The sequence below is a fragment of the Bufo bufo genome, chromosome 3, assembly GCF_905171765.1.
Source record: "Bufo bufo chromosome 3, aBufBuf1.1, whole genome shotgun sequence".
NCBI classification, from domain to species: Eukaryota; Metazoa; Chordata; class Amphibia; order Anura; family Bufonidae; genus Bufo; species Bufo bufo.
Window position 1 is genome coordinate 614,167,322 of NC_053391.1, and position 21,726 is coordinate 614,189,047.

A 21,726-nucleotide genomic window follows, 5' to 3' on the forward strand; every position below is an offset into this window, starting at 1 on the left:
CAGCTCAGCAACAGGGGGACACGCTAACAAAAAGGACTGTTCAAACTGGACAGTCCCTTTTAAGATGAGTATAGATGGAAAAAAGAATTCCTGACTAAGGCTCGTCTTACATGGGCAGATTTCTGCTCAGTAACTAGCGTCAGTCATCAATGGCAGATCATTGCCAGAACGACGACGTGAACAATCAGGTCCCTGTTTTCACAGGAAGATGTGCTGCTGACAAAAGATCATTTTTATGCCAGCAGTTTGCATTTCTGTTGGCTGATCAATGGGCCTTTTACACAGACCAGTGATGAGGAATTAGTGTTTTTGGGTCAATAATCTTTGGTATAAGTCCCTTAGGCTACTTTCACACTAGCGTTTTTGCTGGATCCGGCAGGGTTTTGGAGCACTTCGTTCTGTTTGACAATGAATGGGGACAAAACGGAAGCGTTTTTTTTTTTTTTTTCTGGTATTGAGACCCTATGACGAATCTCAATACTGGAAAATAGAAGCACTAGTGTGAAAATAGCCTTAAAGGGGTTTCCTGGTGTTTAATATTGATGGCCGATCCTCAGGATAGGTCATCAATATCAAGTCAACAGGGCTTTGACTCCTGGCACCCCGCTGATCAGCTATTTGAGGAGGCCGCAGCACTCTGTAAGCGCTGTGGCCTCCTCGCAGCCTACGAAGCACAGCAGCGTCCATTAGACAGGGCTGTGCTTGGTATTGCCGCTCAGCCCCATTCACTTGAATGTGACTGGTAAGCGTAAATGGCCCTGAGGCCTCTTCAAACAGTTGATCAGCAGAGTTGCCAGGAATCAGATCCCAGCCATTCAGATATTGATGTCCTGTCCTGAGAATATTCCATCAATATAAAAAGTCTTAGGCCCCTTTCACACGGGCGAGATTTCCGCGCGGGTGCAATGCGTGAGGTGAACGCATTGCACCCGCACTGAATCCGGACCCATTAATTTCTATGGGGCTGTGCACATGTGCGGTGATTTTCATGCATCACTTGTGCGTTGCATGAAAATCGCAGCATGTTCTATATTGTGCGTTTTTCACGCAACCCAGGCCCCATAGAAGTGAATGGGGCTGCATGAAAATCGCAAGCAAGTGCGGATGCGGTGCGATTTTCACGCACGGTTGCTAGGAAACGATCGGGATGGGGACCCGATCATTATTATTTTCCTTATAACATGGTTATAAGGGAAAATAATAGCATTCTTAAAGGGTTTCTACCACTTCGTTTTCACATAATTAGCTTTCAGACACTAGCGATCCGCTAGTGTCTGCTCTAACAAACAATCCTAATATAATAGCTTTTGGGGCAGCCGTTTCGCTAAAAAAAGAACTTATATTGATATGCTAATGAGCCTCTAGGTGCTATGGGGGCGTCATTAGCACCTAGAGGCTCGGTCTACCTTCACAAAATGCCGCCTCCCAGCGCGTCCCTCCAGCCCGCCCATCTCCTCCGAAATGCGATCCTCCCTGTGAGCGTATGTATTCGGCGCATGCGCAGTGAATGTCTGACCGCTTTCTGCACAGACATCTCCACTGCGCCTGTTCCTCGGAGCACTATGATGTCATCGGCGCAGGCGCAGTGGAGATGTCTGAGCAGGGAAGCGGTCAGACATTCACTTAGCGAAACGGCTGCACCAAAAGCTATTATATTAGGATTGTTTGGTAGAGCAGACACTAGCGGATCGCTAGTGTCTGACAGCTAATTATGTGAAACGAAGTGGTAGAAACCCTTTAATACAGAATATATAGTACAATAGGGCTGGAGGGGTTAAAAAAATAATAATAAATATATATATATATATATTTGTGGTCAGGGCGACGGCCCCTGGACGTAGGAACTAAAGCTAACCTCAGGCTGGGAAATGCCGGGAGCCCGTAGCGAGGATAGGCCTAAAAGGGGCCTATCCTTAAGGAAGAGCTAAGAAAAGGGCAGGGAGGGAGGGGTACCTGGCCGCACGTCCCGTCCCCTGACCTGCGTGGGGGTTAATATAGCCAAGGGGCGTGGCCTCTGCCCCTCCCACAAATACAGGCTGCACGGCAGCCTTAACTACTTGTGGTCAGGGCGACGGCCCCTGGACGTAGGAACTAAAGCTAACCTCAGGCTGGGAAATGCCGGGAGCCCGTAGCGAGGATAGGCCTAAAAGGGGCCAAAAAGGAGACCCAACCATACCATCAAACACTCATTGCACCGTACAGGGCAAGTGAACAGAAAGCATCACGGATCTCCGATCGGAGGACTTGGACCATATCTGGAGAACACGACTACCTCCACCGTCCCCGCACCTGATAAACTGAGGAGGCATCTGGTGCATAGCCACCGCCTCAAACGAAAGGAGTGGAGCCGACCCTGTTTAGAGTACATATACACCTACCGTTACGACACCCGTTCTGAACGAAAAAACCCTTCACGATGGATATGCGGGATATACCGTCTTATATCACAGTGACTTCCATCTACCTTACCTCCTTGCCATGTGTACCGCCACACCGTTCTTGGAGCTGGTTAAATGCTGAGGCAATTGAAAGAGTGTCTGGAACCAGGAACGATTTACTCCTATGTTGACTAACAGATGATCATATACGAGAAGGTCTGAATCCTGAGAGCTGCAGACTGAAACAAACAATGGTGAAACGGTTGGAAGTGCCTAGATCAGGCATCCAAAACCGCGGCCCCTCAGCTGCCGCAACCACAACCCCCACAACGCCCTGCCGCAGGCAGATACCTGCCGGCTGTCCGGGCACCACGGGAGCCTCAACCCTGCAACAGCCGGAGGGCCGCAGCCCACGACCCCCGGCCCAGATGAACCCCAACCATCCACCAAGGGCCCCCATCGGGCACCAACTGTTCCTGGTGGCAAAATACTTACCTCTACTTATTCCCCAGGCCACACTTCCTAAGAAGGGCCAAAAAAGTCAGAACATGGAGCCTGTTGTCCTACCGAAGTAGCAACTCAGTGACGTGTAAACCCACCCGGCCTGGGGAACCATCCACCGAAATATATGGCTATTATGATTAATGAGCTAATGTGCCTGTACTAAGGACCGGACGTACCCCAATACCTGCAGTTGTGACAGAAAATGCTTAAGGTCGTGATGAACTATGTGCTGCGCCTGTAGTCGTGATAGGACTTGTCGTGTCAGGCGACATGACAGACTTCGTAAACTTGCACCTTATTACTGTACCTCCTACTGGAAGATGGACCGATACCCAGGACTTAGGCCGGACACCAACACCCTCAGCCCGAGTTTGTCGATGAAGTAAGCATGCCTGGGAGAAGATGATGTCCGCAAAGGCAGGCTTGGAATGACTGCTTTCGAAGAAAACAATGAAACCCACCAACCTAGAAAATAAAAGAGTCAGAGAAAACAATAACGAGAGTGGGACTCTAATGGCACAAGCCACACGTGCTAACCATCCCAAGAAATTGTATTGCGAGCCACAGATGACCGAGCCATGCGAGCGGAACTGAGGACAGAAAAGACATGGAACTTACCTGTCATGGGACCCCGCAGCCGGCCTCGACTGGCGTTGTGTGTGAAATTTATTTTCCTTTCTGAGAAGCCATACGTGAGAGACTCAAGTGGCGGAGCCATGCGTGAGAGACTCTACTGGCAAAACACATGTGTAACCCTAAAAGGGGGCCAAGCGTGAGAGACTAATGGCGGAGTCCTATGTGTAAAAACCAACACGGAGAAGCCATGCGTGGGACACTAATGGCGGAGACATATGTGTAACACTAAAACGAAGCCATGCATGGGAGACTAACGGCGGAGTCCTATGTGTAAGACTAAATGGAGAAGCCATGCGTGACAGACTCTAATGGCAGCGACATGTGCAACCCTAAAACGGAGAAGCCATGCGTGAGAGACTAATGGCGGAGACATATGTGTAACACTAAAACGAAGAAGCCATGCGTGGAAGACTAATGGCGGAGTCATACGTGTAAGCCTAAATGGAGAAGCCATGCATGAGACTCTAATGGCTGAGACCTGTGTAACCCTAAAAGGGAGAAGCCCTGCGTGAGACTAATGGTGGATTCATATGTGTAACACCAAAAGGGGAGAAGCCGTGCATGAGAGACTAATGGCAGAGTCATATGTGCAATACTAGAATGGAGAAGCCATGCATGAGAGACTAATGGCAGAGTCATACGTGAAAACTAAAACGGAGAAGGCATGCGTGAGACTCCAATGGCGGAGTCCTATGTGACCCTGAAGGGGGTAACCATACGTGAGAGACTCAAATGGCAAAGCCATGCGTGAGAGACTCTAATGGCGGAGGCATATGTACCCTTAAAGGGAGAAGCCATACGTGAGAGACTCTAATGGCGGAGTCATATGTGACACTAACAAGGGAGAAGCCATGCGTGAGAGACTCTAATGGCACAGCCATACGTCAGAGATTCTAATGGCGGAGTTATATGTAACACTAAAAAGGGGGAAGCCATGCGTGAGAGACTCTAATGGCGGAGTCATATGTAACACTACAGGAGAAGCCATACGTGAGAGACTCTAATGGCAAAGCCATGCGTGAGAGACTCTAATGGCGGAGTCATGTGTAACACTCAAAAGGAACAGCCACACGTGAGAGACTCCAATGGCGGAGGCATATGTACCCTTAAAGGGAGAAGCCATACGTGAGAGACTCTAATGGCGGAGTCATACGTGACACTAACAAGGGAGAAGCCATGCGTGAGAGACTCTAATGGCACAGCCATACGTCAGAGACTCTAATGGCGGAGTTATGTGTAACACTAAAAAGGGGGAGCCATACGTGAGAGACTCTAATGGCAAAGCCATGCGTGAGAGACTCTAATGGCGGAGTCATACGTGACACTACAGGAGAAGCCATACGTGAGAGACTCTAATGGCAAAGCCATGCGTGAGAGACTCTAATGGCGGAGTCATATGTAACACTACAGGAGAAGCCAAACGTGAGAGATTCAAATGGCGCAGTCATACGTGACACAAAAAAAAAAGGGGGAAGCCATGCGTGAGAGACTCTAATGGCAAAGCCATGCGTGAGAGACTCAAATGGCGGAGTTATATGTAACACTAAAAGGGAGAAGCCATGCGTGAGAGACCCTAATGGCGGAGTCATATGGTGGCTTAATTCCCTCTTAATTAACAACCACTATGCCGCACCAGTATGACTTGGGGACTCGCATAACCATGATCTTCTCCGACAATGACCTAGGACGCTAACCAGCCTACAACCATATTGCCCCTCACCGAACAACATGAAGACCGAACCCCGGGCCCCCGAAGCCCTGAGGCCCCCCGAAGCCAAGGGATCGACCCGGAAGACCTTACCGTGATGATAAGTAATTAAACGTGAGCCCGACCTAAGGCAAATGCATAGACATTAGTGATCCGAACCACTTGCATGAATGAAACATTAACCAACCGTGAAATTGAAACAGATGGGAGAAAAAAAAGAGCCAGAGGCATTTGTAGTTAGCTAAGAAAAGCCCCTAGTCGTGACAAACACATGAACAACTGTGAAACATAGTAGTAACTTACTCCTATCGGCCCACTGTCCGCTAGGGAGCTATTTGGTTAACTGGGGCGGGAGATCCAACCGCGTGAATGCGAACCAGAAGTAAAGGAGATCAGTCTGCGTAACCCACCACCGAGGAATTCAGTAATGTAGAGCACCTATAACAATAATACACATCTGTGGAACACTGGGAACCGGGTAAATGGGTGAACGCTCCCATGAAACCAGCCCCGAGCCTAGGAATGTGCCCGTGCTGGTGTACCTGCGCCTCTGTACGTGCGACTGCAGACCCCCTGGCCAGCGGCGGGGTTACCAATACCGTGCGAGCCCCAGGACTGCCAAGTAGGCATGCAAACGTCACATATTTGGCCACAATTGAAGCGAGACTGGAACAGTGAGTGGGGAACAACAGAATGTTCCCCAATGATGATCAGCAACGTGCCTGATGGAAACAGTGGAAACATAAACAAAAGGTAAGGGTTTTTTTTTTTTATTTCTTTTTTTACATACGGAAGTGATTTATCTATGTCACTGTCTGGTACACGACCCAGGACTATGGGTCGTATTTAAAACAATACATATTGGACTTGGGGATAGCTGTGACCTCACTGTAGGAGTAATGTATTTATTCCCCTAAACTGCCGTATCCCATGATTGTACTATTTAATCACTGCCCACTAAATTAACGAAGATGCTGTATTGTATTTTATTTTATCTTATACTATTAGTGGCCTATTTAGCTGTAAAAACGCACTGTGTGAACTATGATTTGCCTGCATGAATCTAATCAAAGTGGACTCAGTGCAGCTGCCGTATAGGCAGGCTCTGATACCACAATGGGGAGATCTGGTCCATGTTTTATATTTGACATGAATTAGTTTAAAATGGTCCCAGTTTTTTTGTTTTTTTTTTCGAATTATATCACTGAGGAAGGTACAAACGTGTACCGAAACACGTCTGGTGGTGGTTTGTGAATGGGCAGTGTGCGCGACAATAGATCGCAGACAAGGTAAACACGAACACTATTATCAATTGAAGTCAGCGTTCTGGGAACCTCAGAGCGCATGCGCTGGGAAGTCGCAGCAGAGACCCGCGCTGCGAGACCGGAGCGAAAGCAGTGAGTAATGCGCAGGATGTTGTGAGTGACGCAGCGCACATCTGCGCTGAGAGACTGGAGCAAAAGGTGGTTGATGATGTACAGGAGGTCGTGAGTAACACGCAGCATTGTGGCATACAAATGTGAACAGCATCTAGCGGCCATTTATTATAATCTGCAAGTCTGGATTATTCACACCATATGAAAAGCCGGCTGTGATTAATAGCACAATCTTAACACATAAATGTGACTGTGCACCAACCGTGATAAAACGCACTAATGTGAATAGACTGGATATATGTACCACTATACTTGTGGTCCGGACGGAAACAACATTTGTGGGCGGGGTTCTCAACACGGTGCGAGCGTTACCAGGGGCGGAGCCGCAGCGTGCCTAGCAACCGGCACACGCGGCTGCTCCCGGAACGCCCGCCCGCATAACAAGGCCGCGCCGCCCGGCCAGCCGGCCACGGCATCCCCGCAACGTGCCTGCCCGCGGCACAACACAGCCAGCCGAGCGCTGCCCCCTCCCCCCCGGGGTGCGGACCCGACCCGCCGTGCGGTAACGACGCTGCTTACCTGACCGAAGCACGAGACGAGCCGAGGCCGACCAATACTCACCCCAACCGAGACGAAAAAGAGCGGGACCTGCGGGAACCAGACGTGAACCGGAAGTACCAGGTACCTGGCCGCACGTCCCGTCCCCTGACCTGCGTGGGGGTTAATATAGCCAAGGGGCGTGGCCTCTGCCCCTCCCACAAATACAGGCTGCACGGCAGCCTTAACTATATATATATATATATATATATATATATATATATATATATATATATATATCTCCCCTTAATCCACTTGTTCGCGCAGCTGGCATCTCTTCTGTCTTCATCTGTGAGGAAAAGGACCTGTGGTGACGTCACTGCGCCCCTTATATGATCCATCACCATGGTGATGGATCATGTGATGAGCGCAGTGACGTCACCACAGGTCCTTTACCCAGGTCCTGAAGAAAAAAGACAGAGAAGGCGGGCTGCGCAAACAAGTGGATTAAGGTGAGTTAAATTATTTTTCTTCTTTTTTTTTTAACCCCTCCAGCCCTATTTTACTATATATTCTGTATTAAGAATGCTATTATTTTCCCTTATAACCATGTTATAAGGGAAAATAATACAATCTACAGAACACCGATCCCAAACCTGAACTTCTGTGAAGAAGTTCGGGTTTGGGTACCAAACATGCAGATTTTTCTCACGCGCGTGCAAAACGCATTACAATGTTTTGCACTCGCACGGAAAAATTGTGCATGTTCCCGCAACGCACCCGCATCTTTTCCCACAACGCCCGTGTGAAACCAGCCTTAGACAACCCCTTTAAGGAGAATAGTCCAGTAGTCGATATTGGTGCTGTACAAAAAAGCAAAAGTTGATTTGCAACAATGGGAGAACCTTCGCCATGGAAAATAGTTCCAAGTGTTCTGTATCCATTTGTATAGTGAAAATTTCTTGTTGATCTTTTCTTAAATTTTAGTAGATATGTAAGTATGTCCAAAATGTTTTTATGGTTCTGAATAATCGTGTGAATACCATAGACACAAGGATTATAGCTCCGAGCACCATGATGCATTAGGGATTACAGATTTTTGTAATTTCTATGGATGCCTTGATTCTCGTCTTGCTGATGTGTTGAAAAGTCAACACAAAGCATTAAAGGGAACCTGTCACCGGGATTTTGTGTATAGAGCTGAGGACATGGGTTGCTACATGGCCGCTAGCACATCCGCAATACCCAGTCCCCATAGCTCTGTGTGCTTTTATTGTGTAAAATAAACGATTTTATACATATGCAAATTACCCGGAGGTGAGTCCTGCCCCGGAGAGGAGTCCGGGACAGGACTCCTCTCAGGTTAATTTGCATATGTATCAAATCGTTTTTTTTACACAATAAAAGCACACAGAGCTATGGGGACTGGGTATTGCAGATGTGCTAGCGTCCATCTAGCAACCCATGTCCTCAGCTCTATACACAAAATCCCAGTGACAGGTTCCCTTTAAGTGAACAGATTTCAAAGATTTCCCATCAACAAAGAATTTGTAAACCTCCAGTCATGACATGAATACCCCGGCTCTGTGCCTTCATCGTGTCTCTCCCAAATAGAAGAGAAGTCACTTAATTGCAGGTGGGAAAATAAAACCTAAGAGGGGCTTCTGTGATATCCCGAGTGTACAGTACTTTACTTAACAAGCTGATTAGCTATGCCGCGTCTTTATCTTGGCAAGAGATCCAGCTTTTCCAGCGCTCAACGAAAGCGGATTTTCTCTGCTGTCTGTGTAACTCTAGCTCCTAATGATGGCTTTGTGCAGTTCTCCGGTGGTCTTCTGAAGCTATTTGTTTTACCATCTAGTCCCGATGACACCATCAGATGTTGCCTCTGAATACTAATGCTGGTGACAGATCTCACAAAGCTCCCAATTCTTATCCTTTCTGACTTTTAATTAGTTCATCACTGATTTCAGCCGGAGACAAGTGACTAGTGGTGGTGGAATGAGAATACCTTGTCTCCATATACAAAGCTCACATCTGAGACATCTCAATCTTCTGAAGACATCTGGTTGACCTGATATTAATCACATTTCCTCAACAAATAAAAAGTCCTAAAAGAAATCTGTCAGCAGTTTTGGCCTCTTAAAACTGCTGACAGTGCTATATAGGTGACAGAGAAAGCAAACATACCTGGGGTGATGGCCATGGCTCCATGTCTGCGATCAAAAGTACCCAGCAGGTGGTTCCTTCATGTGCAGTGCTCTGCTTTGAACATGCCCAGGCCCCTCTCCTCTGAATGACCACTCTGGTGGACCCTACAGCCGTCACTCAGAGAGGAGAGGCTGGGGAGCGTAGAGTGCAGAAAGCCCAGAACACTACATATGAAGCGACTCCAAATCACCCGGTCTGAAAAGTCCAAACTATTAAAATATTTTTAAAAATCTCCTATGCGGTGAACGCCGTAACAGAAAAAAAAAAAAACGTGAAGTTCGCAATTTATTTAGTCACATTGTCCCCCCAAAAATGAGATAGGACTGTTCTATTATGGGCCGGACGTTCCATGAAATGCGGAATGCACACGGCATTTTTTGGTGTGTTTTATTTTTTTCGCATGGTATCGAGTATCGCAATATTTTTTTGTGGTATTGAAATCGAATCTAAATTTTCGTATCGTGACAACCCTACCTGGATGTATTTCTGGCGTGTAATGATATTACAGGTTATAGCTCCTAGAGAGGGGTCGTTGATCCAGGGAGTTATTCTGATTGCATTAGGAAAGGTGGTGTCGTCCTCCAGAAAGTAATAGGTACTAATCACTGTGTGCTGACGTGTACATGGATTTGTGGTTCAGTGGCCCAGTTGCTGGCTTGCCCCAATACTGCTGCTGTCTCCCACCATGCAAAGTGAGTCTGATGCCAAGGTTTAGGTTCTAGTCTTCTGTCCGACCATCCTATGGTCTAGCTGCCACTTTAGGTTCTGTTTGGCTTTTTGTGGGAAGTGTACATGAAATGACCATGGGCTTAATTATACTAAAGTGTTGTGCTGACTTACCCAACCTTTTTAGGAACATACATTACATACGATGATGTAGTTGTAATGATGATATTTCAGCTCTTTGCGGTCCACAGCCAGGTCTCTCACATAATTAGCAGTTCATGGCCTAAAATAAAGACCTGCAGCCATCTTGCATTCTTTCCAGGGGTTACGACCACCCTGCAGTCCAGCAGCAGTGGTCGTGCTTGCACACTATAGGAAAAAGCACTGGCATCTGGTGGCCAGGAGTGGGAGCGCACCTAGGCACGCATTTGCTGCAGCTCCTGTCCTCGTTCAGTGTGTAATGTGATTTAAAAAAAAAGGTGCAAAGGAAGCAATATGGACACAATACATTAGTAAGTGCCTTGTATTAACCTTGTCTACATGATAAATGCTATTTGCTAAAGTAAGATAACCTTTAAAGTTGTTTTTTTTGTTAAGGAATAATTAACTATTCCTTATCCTGCATGGTGTGTTGATCGATTCATACTTACCTGCTCGCTGCCGCTTCGGTCCTGTGTGCTAGATCCAGTTCTTACATCTTATGGTCCCTAACTTGTTTTCTTCTGGCTGGATATCGACATAGTCTTGTGTGCCTCTACAGCCAGTGACTGGCCTCAGCAGTGGGGACACACCACTGCTGAAGCCAGTCATTGGCTGCAGCTCTTTAGGTGACCATGTCCTTGCCCCGACCAGAAAAAGGCAAGGACCTCTCCACAATCTCTGTAATTATAGGCACCAGTGAAGAGATCAGCCTAACAACACAGACGTTATGTACCCATTTATCTAGGACTGCCATTTTTATGAATCGGATTGAATAATTCCTATTATGCGTTTATCTCACTAGGTGAGCTCTCCGTAGATGATGTCCAGGACCCATTCCTCGTCAGCATCCATATTATTGCAGACCCCAGTGAATCCCGATGTCTCCAAGGAGCTATTGACCGAGTCCTAGCGTTGATCCACCCTGACCTGCAGTTGTTCCGTGTCTCTGAAAGAAGGACTTCCAAGAAAAAGAAGCTGAAGCCGAGCTTTACCTCGCAACCGGCTCTTGCTATCATTTTGTTCTTGCAAGAGGAATATGGGGAGGATCAGATCTTGCGTGTCCACAAATGCTTCCAAAAACCTCCCTGGCAATTCCATCACACTGAGCGCGTCCATGGCAAATTCCTCCCTTATATGCCGTGCAATCAAGACTTTTTCACTTTGGCCTGTGGAACTCCTCTATGGGCCATCAGGCAGGTGCATTATGGGAAGGAAATTATCCGCTTTACTATATATTGCAGTTACGAGAACTTTACAGACATGATGAAAATGTATGAACTCGTACTGAAGAAATCTGTGTGGAAGAAAAAAGCAGATTTTTGTGTATTTCCTATTTACTCCAATATGGACATAGAAATAGAATTGTCTTTAAAGAGGCTTCTTAAGGGCCAAACCCCTCTGCCCCTGGAATCCTCTTTACTGGAGTTTAGGGTAAAAGACTTTGGACAGCTTGTTCCTCTCTTGCCCAACCAGTGCAGCCCCATCAGCGAGGGCAGATGGCAGACGGAAGATCATGATGGCAATAAAATACTGTTACAGGTTAGTATGGATCCTTTCACAAGGCTTGGAGTCTGGGGACGTCCATTAGAGTCTATATTTTGCATGTCTTCTATGAGAAACCCAAAGGCACCTGATAAGTACAGCAGGGGAGTACTAATGGAGTGCTACATTCGTATCTGATATCTTCCATTCATAGTGGCAACTGATCATGCTTAAAGGAGTTTTCCATAATTTTATTCAGAATAGGTCATTAGTATCTGATCGGTGGGGCTCAGACATTCCTGTGAGCGCTGCGGCCTTCTTGCAGCTTTTCCTAGGCCAGTAATGACGCGTTCATCAGTCACATGGCCTAGGACCAGCTCAGCCCCATAGAAGTGAATGGGGCTGAGTGCGATGTGCTTGGTGAGCTGTAGGAAGGCAGCGATGTCTTCTCAAACAGCTGATCGGCAGGGGTCCCGGGTGTCGGATCCCCACCGATCAGATACTGATGACCAGTCCTCAGTGTTAAAATGTCGGAAGACCCTTTTAATGAAAATCAGCCTTGACTATCTAGATTACAGATTAGCAGAGGTGGACTGGGAATTTAAAGTAGCCGTGGGGAAAAAAAAAAAACTGCCCTATGTTGTAGGCAGGTTCAAATTGATAGGTGGGGCAACAGAAGTAGGCAGGGCAAGCAATACCTTAGTGCAGCACAAAATACTGCCGTCTCTGAGGATGACAATACCGTTATACAGTTGTCCCTTAGGTTACAATATTAATTGATTCCAGAAGGACCATTGTAAGTTGAAACCATTGTAGCTGGAGTCCATAATTTTGTGTAAAACCAGTAATTGGTTCCAAAGCCCAAAATATCATCCCATAAGAAGAAAAAGAGAAGTTTTAAGAAAAATAAGCAGATAACCAACACATATAAAGCAAGTCCTTAAGTAAAAAAGTCAGGAATAGATGTTGGAAGCTGTCACCTTCTATGATGAGGGCAGGAGCTTCTTCAGGGTCTTGCATAATACATACATATACCAGAAAAGGAGTAGCTCATCCTGGCACAGACAGGGGGCAGTACAGAACATTTAGTACCGCAGGGGAGCGCCTAGACAACCAATACAGGTGTTTTACCAGTGAAATCGCCATGTTGATTGTTTGGCTCTGAGGCATTTTGTGTTGATCCTGGTTTCAACTTACGATGTTCAAGAAAAGACCATTGTATGTTGAGAATATTGTATCCTGAGGCCGTTGTATCTTGAGGGACCACTGTATTCAGGAGGGCACCTGGGGCAAACGGCCAGGTGCATAAGTACCCGATGCCTCTAGCATTAATTAATGCTGAGAGCATCAGATCATTATGTACCTGGCCTGTGGCCCCAAGGGTATCAGCCAACTGGGAGAATTCCCTGTAGGGTCTATGGCCAGTCTGCTGCCTACAGATTGCAGATTAGGCTACTTTCACACTCGCATTTGGTGCGGATCCGTCTTGTATCTGCACAGACGGATCCGCACCAATAATGCAAACGCTTGTATCCGTTCATAACGGATCCATTTGCATTATTCATAAAAAGAAAAGTCTAAGTCAAAACGGATCCGTCTTGACTTACATTGAAAGTCAATGGGGAACGGATCCGTTTTGAATTGCACCATATTGTGTCAGTGAAAAAACGGATCCGTCCCCATTGACTTACATTATAAGTCAAGACGGATTCGTTTGGCTCTGCATAGTCAGACGGTCACCAAAACTCTGCAAGCTGCATTTTAGTGACGTCTAAAAAATGCAACAGAGACCAAACGCAGCCAAATTGATGCATTCTGAACGGATCCTTAGCCATTCAGAATGCATTGGGGCTTAGCTGGACCGTTCTGGGCCGCTTGTGTGAGCCCTGAAACGGATCTCACAAGCGGACCCAGAAACGCCAGTGTGAAAGTAGCCTTAGCTCTAATCTAATTTGATTGATTGTATGCTGATTGCTGGGCCCCTTTCACGATTGAGTTCCACGCATTGGACTCGCAGCGTGTGTCAGCGAGAGTACCCGTCCTAACCTCCCAGCAATGACGGGGGTCGCATAGCATTATATTGATGCTGTCAGTGTTATCAAATATATTCTAGAACTGTAAGGGTTACATGGCATCCTAAATCAATATAATGCTATGCGACCCCCGTCATTGCTGGGAGGTCAGGACGGGTGCCCTCGCTGACACACGCTGCAAGTCCAGTGAGTGGAACTCACTTCTGTGAAAGGGGCCTTACACACACACAGTGATCAGGCAAGAACATTTGTACAAATGTCTGTCCATCCAATCATCGACTCATGTAAAAGCTTAAGGTCAGATGAATCAGTGGACATTGTCCATATCGGCCAGGAAGTTGTCATGGTTATAACAATCAGATTTAATGGCCCACTGCTTGGAAAATAAAATAATTTCCTAGTAAGCACATAAACCACACCTTGGAAGTGATCAGGCACTGTAAGGTTTTATAGACTCATATATATCCACCCAAATCGAAAATTGGATTTTTTTTTTTATATGGATTTTGTAGAAAGGCACTTAACATGGTGAAAACTGAATGCTTACTGGCGTTCTCAATTTCTGGACAACCTTCACCTGCTTCTTCTGAGAAGTTCATCAGTGTAAGGCCTCATGCACACGACCGGTTTTTTTTGCGGTCCGCAAAACGGAGTTCCGTGATCCGTGACCGTTTTTTCGTCCGTGGGTCTTCCTTGATTTTTGGAGGATCCACGGACATGAAAAAAAAGTCGTTTTGGTGTCCGCCTGGCCGTGCGGAGCCAAACGGATCCGTCCTGAATTACAATGCAAGTCAATGGGGACTGATCCGTTTGACGTTGACACAATATGGTGCAATTGCAAACTGATCCGTCCCCCATTGACTTTCAATGTAAAGTCAGGAGTCCCTTTTATACCATCGGATCTGTGTTTTCTCCAATCCGATGGTATATTTTAACTTGAAGCGTCCCCATCACCATGGGAACGCCTCTGTTAGAATATACCATCGGATTGGAGTTAGATCGTGAAACTCAGATCCGACAGTATATTCTAACACAAAGGCGTTCCCATAGTGATGGGGATGCTTCAAGTTAGAATATACTAAAAGAACTGTGTACATGACTGCCCCCCCCCCCCCCTGTATTTAACTCATTGGTGGCCAGTGCGGCCGGCCCCCCCTCCCTCCCTCCCTTGTATTTAACACATTGGTGGCCAGTGCGGCCGGCCCCCCTCCCTCCCTCCCTTGTATTTAACACATTGGTGGCCAGTGCGGCCGCTTCCCCCCTCCCTACCACCCCCCTAATTAAGGTCTGTGCTATAAGCAATGCGCCGCACAGACCTTTCACTTACCAGTAGGAGGAGCGCCCGGCCGGTCACAGACATCGCAGCTCGCAGGTAAGTATAATGCTTCTAAAAATTGCTAAGTAACCATGGCAACCAAGACTGCAGTAGCGTCCTGGTTGCCATGGTTACCGATAGGAGCCCCAGCGATTAAACTGGGACTCTGATCGGAACTCTCCGCTGCCACCAATGATAGGGGGGGAGATTTTAATTAGGAGGGGGGGCCCACTGGCCACCAATGAATGGACAGTAATACAGGGGAGGGAGGGGGGGCCCACTGGCCACCAATGAATTTAAAACTGGGGAGGGGGGTGTGCCCCCTCCTGCCTAGCAGCACATGATCTCTTACAGGGGGCTATGATACGCACAATTAACCCCTCAGGTGCAGCACCTGAGGGGTTAATTGTGCGGATCACAGCCCCCTGTAAGAGATCGGGTGCTGCCAGGCAGCAGGGGGCAGTCATGTACACAGTTCAAAGTATATTCTAACTAGAAGCGTCCCCATCACTATGGGAACGCCTCTGTTTTAGAATATACTGTCGGATCTGAGTTTTCACTTCGTGAAAACTCAGCCCTGAAAAAGCTTTTATGCAGACGGATCTGCGGATCCGTCTGTGTGAAAGTAGCCTATGGACGCGGATGCCAATCTTGTGTGCATCCGTGTTTTTTCACGGACCCATTGACTTGAATGGGTCCGTGAACCGTTGTCCGTCCAAAAAATAGGACCGGTCATAATTTTTTGACGGACAGGAAACACGGATCACGGATGCGGCTGCAAAACGGTGCATTTTCCGATTTTTCCACGGACCCATTAAAAGTCAATGGGTCCGCGAAAAAAATCGGAAAATGGCACAACGGCCACGGATGCACACAACGGTCGTGTGCATGAGGCCTCAGGCTACATGCACACAAACGTATTTTGTTTCCGTGTCCGTTCCATTTTGTTTGCGGATAGGATGCGGACAAGAATAGGCATTGTTACAATGGATCCGCAAAAAAAAAATGATGCCATCGGACGTCATCCGTTTTTTTTTTGTGGATCCGCAATTTGCGGACCGCAAAACACATACGGTCGTGTGCATGTAGACTAAAGTCTCATTCACACGTCAGTGTTCCACGTACCACGTATGTGCTGTACATGTTCTCCACGGACAGCACACATACCCATTCATTTTAATGTGTGTATTCACACATCAGTGTTTTACCACGGATGCATTCCGTATTTTGTTCACGGATCCTTCACACCCATTAGGCCTCGTTGACATTTCTGTATCAGTGTCACATCTGTAAAAAAAAAGCGTACATGTTTCATCCGTGAAGGATCCGTGGTGTCTGTTTTTACCATCCGTGTGTCATCCGTAATTCATGGAAGTTGCTCAGCTGAAAATTTATTTCCAAAGAATCTCCTATTAGTCTTCAGTGAAAAACGGACACAACACAGATGCCATACATGTTGTGCCGGTGATTTTCGCGGACCCATAGACTTTAATGGGCGTGCTTGGTCCGCATCACAGATCTAAGTAGTGCACGTCTCCGTGATTTATTTATTTTTTTACTGACCCACGGTCAGTAAGAAAATACTGAAATGTGAACAGACGCATTTAAATCAATGGGTACGTGTGCTGTCCGCAGAAAATGCAGACAGCACACGTCGGTGAAAAACGAAAATGTGAACGAGGCCTTATAGTCTGTGGGTCTGTGAAAACCAAGGATGCAAGACTGATGCCATCCGTGTTTCGTCCATGTTTTATGGATCATTAGGAAGAGATGCTTTTTAAAATAATTTTTCAGCTCTACAGTGTCCGTGAAACATGGATGAGACAGACCATACATGGATCCTTCATGGACCTCTTCATGGAGGCATCACTGACCACCTTTTTACAGATTTGAATATGGACGTGTGAATGAGGCTTTAGGGGGCATTCACACGTACATCCCGCACTTTCTATGGGCCCCATTGAAAAAATGCCTATTCTTGTCTGCAAAACAGACAAGATTAGGACATGTTCTATCATTTGCAGCTCGGGTGCACAGATGCAGACCGCACACGGGTGACACCTGTGTGCTATCCAAATTTTCTGCGGTCCCATAGAAATAAATGAGTCCTCGTCCAATCTGTATTTCCTCAAATACGGTTGTGTGAATGCAGCACCCTAAAGAATCGGACACCATAGAGCACTGTTGTTTGACTAAGGTCAGACTGCAGGAAGGAAAGCCTAATGTGGTCTAAATGAGGTGATGTGGAGGTTCCTAGCACGTCTACAGAGGGCGGGGAGGAAGGACTTCCAAGCAGTTTGTCCAAAAGTGGACAATTTAGTAACAATCAGTAGAATTAAGGTAATGACATAAGATTGTAAGTAGATTTGAAGAATGATGGCCGCACTAGAAGCGCTGATTGGTATAAAAGCCAGGTGATTAGTGAGGAGATCCAACAAGAGATATACTTTTTGGATTTCTTCTCTGCTCTCCTGGCTCATGCATTATCCATAGCTCTTGGTGCCTGCACTTATTAGGTCTCCTAATGTCTAAACATGACCATACACATAAGAGTGAAGTCGGGAACGGCCAACTGTCTAATGTGTATGGTGGCTCGCCCCGGGTAGCAGATGTTGGAAGAAGGAATGATCTGACATGTTAGATTTCAACATACCTGATCATTTGTTCTAACAGGAGTTAAAGGGGTTCTCAGGCTTTTAATATTGATGACCTATCCTCAGGATAGGTCATCAATATCAGATCAGCGGGGGTCCGACACCCGGCACCCCTGCCGATCAGCTGTATGAGGAGACGGTGCACACAGTGTGTACGTACCGTCTCCCTTCTCTCTTCTGTCCACTGCTGATTTGCCATAGACCTAGCAGCAGGAAGAAAGACTGAAGACGGCACGTACACACTGCGTGCACCTCATACAGCTGATCGGCAGGAGTGCAGGGTGTCGGACCCCCACCGATCTGATATTGATGACCTATCCTGAGTAGTGTTGAGGGAACTTGTGTTTTCAAGTACGGTGTACAAGGTTCGGGTTATCTAAGAATTCCATTATGGATTCCGCTACCACGGACCATAACTTGACAAAGGCCTCATTGAGTGGGATGAAACATTGCCTGGGAATAAATGGGTCATCACCTTTCACCCTGAGTTTGAGTGCTGCCTTATTTTTTTGGGAAATATTGCATAGTGGAATGGTTGCCTACCTTCCCTGAGGATTTGCACCCAATTTATTTTTTTTCTAACTGTGCTGCTGTTGTTTTTTGTGTGTGTGTGTGTGTGTGTGTGTGTATGTATGTATGTGTGTATATATATATATATATATATATATATATATATATAATATGTTGCAAAATGTTGCATAAAAGATGCCTGCTATGTAGGTCAGAGCTTCTCATCATACACAAAAACAAAACACATTTTATTCAACAATTTCAAAACTTACTCATTATCTGCTCATACGGTGATTTAAAAGTACATTGCAGAAGGTTGAGTAATCTTATGATTTCACATATAATGATCAGATAGACGGACAGACAAGACAGGTGGATGGAATGCATTGCAGCCACAGTAGTATTTGATCCACAGCACCACCTCCTGGAAAAGTTGTGGTATGACAATGCGATTTCTCTAAAATGGGCAGAGAAAAGTTGGAGCAGTTGCCCATACTGTTCAATTAGAATCTCACTTTTACATTTAATAAATTTGGTCGAGAAAGTATAGTAAAAAAAAAAAAAAAAAAAAAGTAAGCAAAATACTTTGTATGCAAGATGTGTTCCTGTGAGAACAGGCCCCCGGAGTTCCAGTCTGTGTATAACCCTTATCACTGTTGTACATACAGGACCCCTGCACCGTAGCCATGTATGCAGAGTATGGATCCCAGGGATAGATACCGCAGTGAGCACCACATTGCTTCCCCCCCCCACCCCACCCCACCCCAGCTTCACTCAGAGCTCTGCATAGCACATTGGTGCAAGCCCATCAGTGCAGGGTCTATGTCAGGCTTTAGCAGAGCGGGCACATGTGCTATGTAAAGCTCCTGCCTGTGCCCACTCTGGCATAGCTTCCGCATGATTAGTAGTGATCCAACCAAAATCTGGCCTGTTGGCTTGTATATCACCCATCCCTGTACCCTGTTTGAAGTCTTATTGTACTATTTTAGGAGCCCATGCTCTAGGAGCAACATTATGCCAAAAGGGGTGAGTGCTTTTTCCAAATTTACCCCAAAAGTGAGTGTGGAGCTTAAATATCTTAGTTTTGTTAAAATGTTTGAGAAGTACAGGATGGGATGATTGTAGTCTTTATACAGCCCTCTGGAATATCATGATATGTATGATAGGACCACTTAGAGAACCTGAGCACAGGGTAGTTATTGTTAGTAAAATCTGATTACTAGTAAACAGATCTGGGCGTTTGGGTTATCGCCCCCCCCTAGGTTATTACTCAATACCCCTTTACATTACAAGCTTGGAATGAATCACTAAATCATATAATCTTCATTTAGCAGGTTCATCGCTTGACCAGAAAGTCAGTATGGAAACATCAAAGGTATTTGTCCAGAAACTCAGCCGGGACAGCGCCATTTATAAGCATGATTCCTCACACTCATAAGAAGAAATATGACAAAAACTTGACGCACCTGAGCAACGGAACAGTTCCAGGACTTAGAACATCTGATCAAAACTGCTCTAAAACCCCAGCTGACTTTACCCCGAGTTCCAATGGTATGCCACAATGGTTTCAGAGAAGCAAGTCCTTGGTATGCCTACCAACACTGAACTCTTTTCCATCATGCGAGTCTTTCCCTTTCAGCGAGCCCCCTCATTTTTATCAGCATGACCCTCAAGGGCTTCATTCATCTGTATGGAGGAGCAGTCCAAGGATAAACATTGATGACCTGGAAGGGGTACAAGAGACCGATGTCGACACAGGAATGAAGCTTTCAAGTTCAGACCTGTCTGTTGTGTCAGCCTATTCACCCCTAGATGGACTCTCTAGTGACTTACAAGCATCTCTCCCTTCTCCTGGCGAATTACATTTTGAGAAATCATCATCAAGGAATAAGCTCTGTGAGCTTTCATACGAGTCATTCAATTCAGTTTCTGAAAGATCTTCCTGTTCTTTGGTATCTTCAGTGTTCCCCAGCAGTTTGGGCTGCAATTCTCTGACAGAATCCCAGAAGGACATTGAAAGCCATTACCTAAATAATATCGAGGCCACCAAGCATCCAGAAAAGGAGGAGACCTTCGAAGAGGAAGAATTTTATATCTGATTTTGGGTCAATTCACCCAGTGGCTATGTGTGTTTTTCTTATAGGATAAGACAACTGCCTTGAAGACTTGACTTTTTTCCTTGTGCATATAGTAAAAAGAGACAGGTTTTTTTATGTAGTAGTTTAAATTGGGTTCTCCACTCTACACAATCCCTATTTGTTAGAAGGGTCACTTGACAAAAGGATGACCACAAAGTTTCTCCACTGGTGAGATCCCTAGCAGTCAGGTGTAATCTTTAAACCTGACAGCAAGTGTTCAGTGTCCCTACAGTGCCTCCACAGGGGAAATTAAATATTACATCTAATACCCATTCCTATTATTTGGTTGTCTGTATAATGTAGGACAAGTCCTCCAGTGCAACAAACACTTTTTGGAACTGCTCTCCGTTTTGGCCTAAAGATGGGGAGCCTAAACATGGGATCCCCTGTAATAATTCAGAATTGTCTAATATGGTACATGTTTTTAACAGGCTAGATAACCTCTTTAACTTTTGGTAAATGTTTCAGATAATATTAGGAAATATATGGCAATATGTTGCTCACTATATTTTTTACTGTGACCCCATTCATGGCTGCCTAGTCCTTCTTTTTTTTCTGAAGACCCTTTTGTACCCAACAGACTATAGAATTCCATCTTCTGAATTTATAAGCTTTCTATAACCTACTAATGGATGTTATTATTTAGGCCACCCCATAACTTTAGAACATTGTCTAACACAATAGAATATTATGATGTTTGATATATGTGATCATTTTCTATCCTTTTTTAATTTTTAATTTTTTTTTTGTGTGTGAAATGTAGGTGACTTTTTTATGATGTGACACCTGCACAGAATTTAAATTATTCTTCAGATTTTCACAACGTGAGCTGCTAGGAGCACAGAGGACGATGTAGATTCCAGTGATTTGTGCCTTATTCTATTGTCATCAGAAATGTACAGATTGACTGAAACGAAGGCTATTGTTTCAGGGATGAATGAATAACCTGTATCCAAACTGCTATCTGAATAAATATTTGGACATTTTCCCTCAATTCTGTGTATGGTTTTAAGTGGTCAGTATAATGGGTACTGCACATGTAAGAGCCTGGAGGACCTCTCCATAGAAAAAGAAGACATAGGCACCTGCCAAGGATAAACTAAGATGCTTTACTGTTCCAAAAATGATTATGCGTTTCCGGGAATAAATCCCCTTCAATTGCGCGTCGCGGATTATGTCCAATTGTATCTGAAGGGGATTTATTCCCTGCAATGCGTCATTGTTGGAACAATAAAGCATCTCTTGGATCATCCCTGACCCGCGTCTGTCTGTCTTTTTCTATCGAGAGCTCCTCCAGCCTCATACAAATGCAACAGCCAGAACTCCCAGGAACGGATTCAGGCTTGGCAGCCAGCAGTCAAGAGAGAGATCCATATA

The 21,726-nt window shown here is 45.8% G+C and overlaps 1 protein-coding gene across 2 annotated transcripts in view; it reads left to right on the forward strand.

Annotated features, from left to right (window-relative positions):
• FAM124A (family with sequence similarity 124 member A) overlaps positions 1-21,330 on the forward strand; it is a 66,981-nt gene extending 45,651 nt beyond the window's left edge. Inside the window, exons 3-4 of one of the 2 annotated variants that reach the window (XM_040426041.1) lie at positions 11,020-11,756; positions 19,543-21,330. In XM_040426041.1, the coding sequence (XP_040281975.1) occupies positions 11,020-11,756; positions 19,543-20,310 (1,505 nt within the window). In that variant the 3' untranslated portion in view covers positions 20,311-21,330. The remainder of the gene's footprint in view (positions 1-11,019; positions 11,757-19,542) is intronic. The other variant, XM_040426042.1, reaches the window with a different exon arrangement.
• The last annotated feature ends 396 nt before the right edge of the window (positions 21,331-21,726 follow it).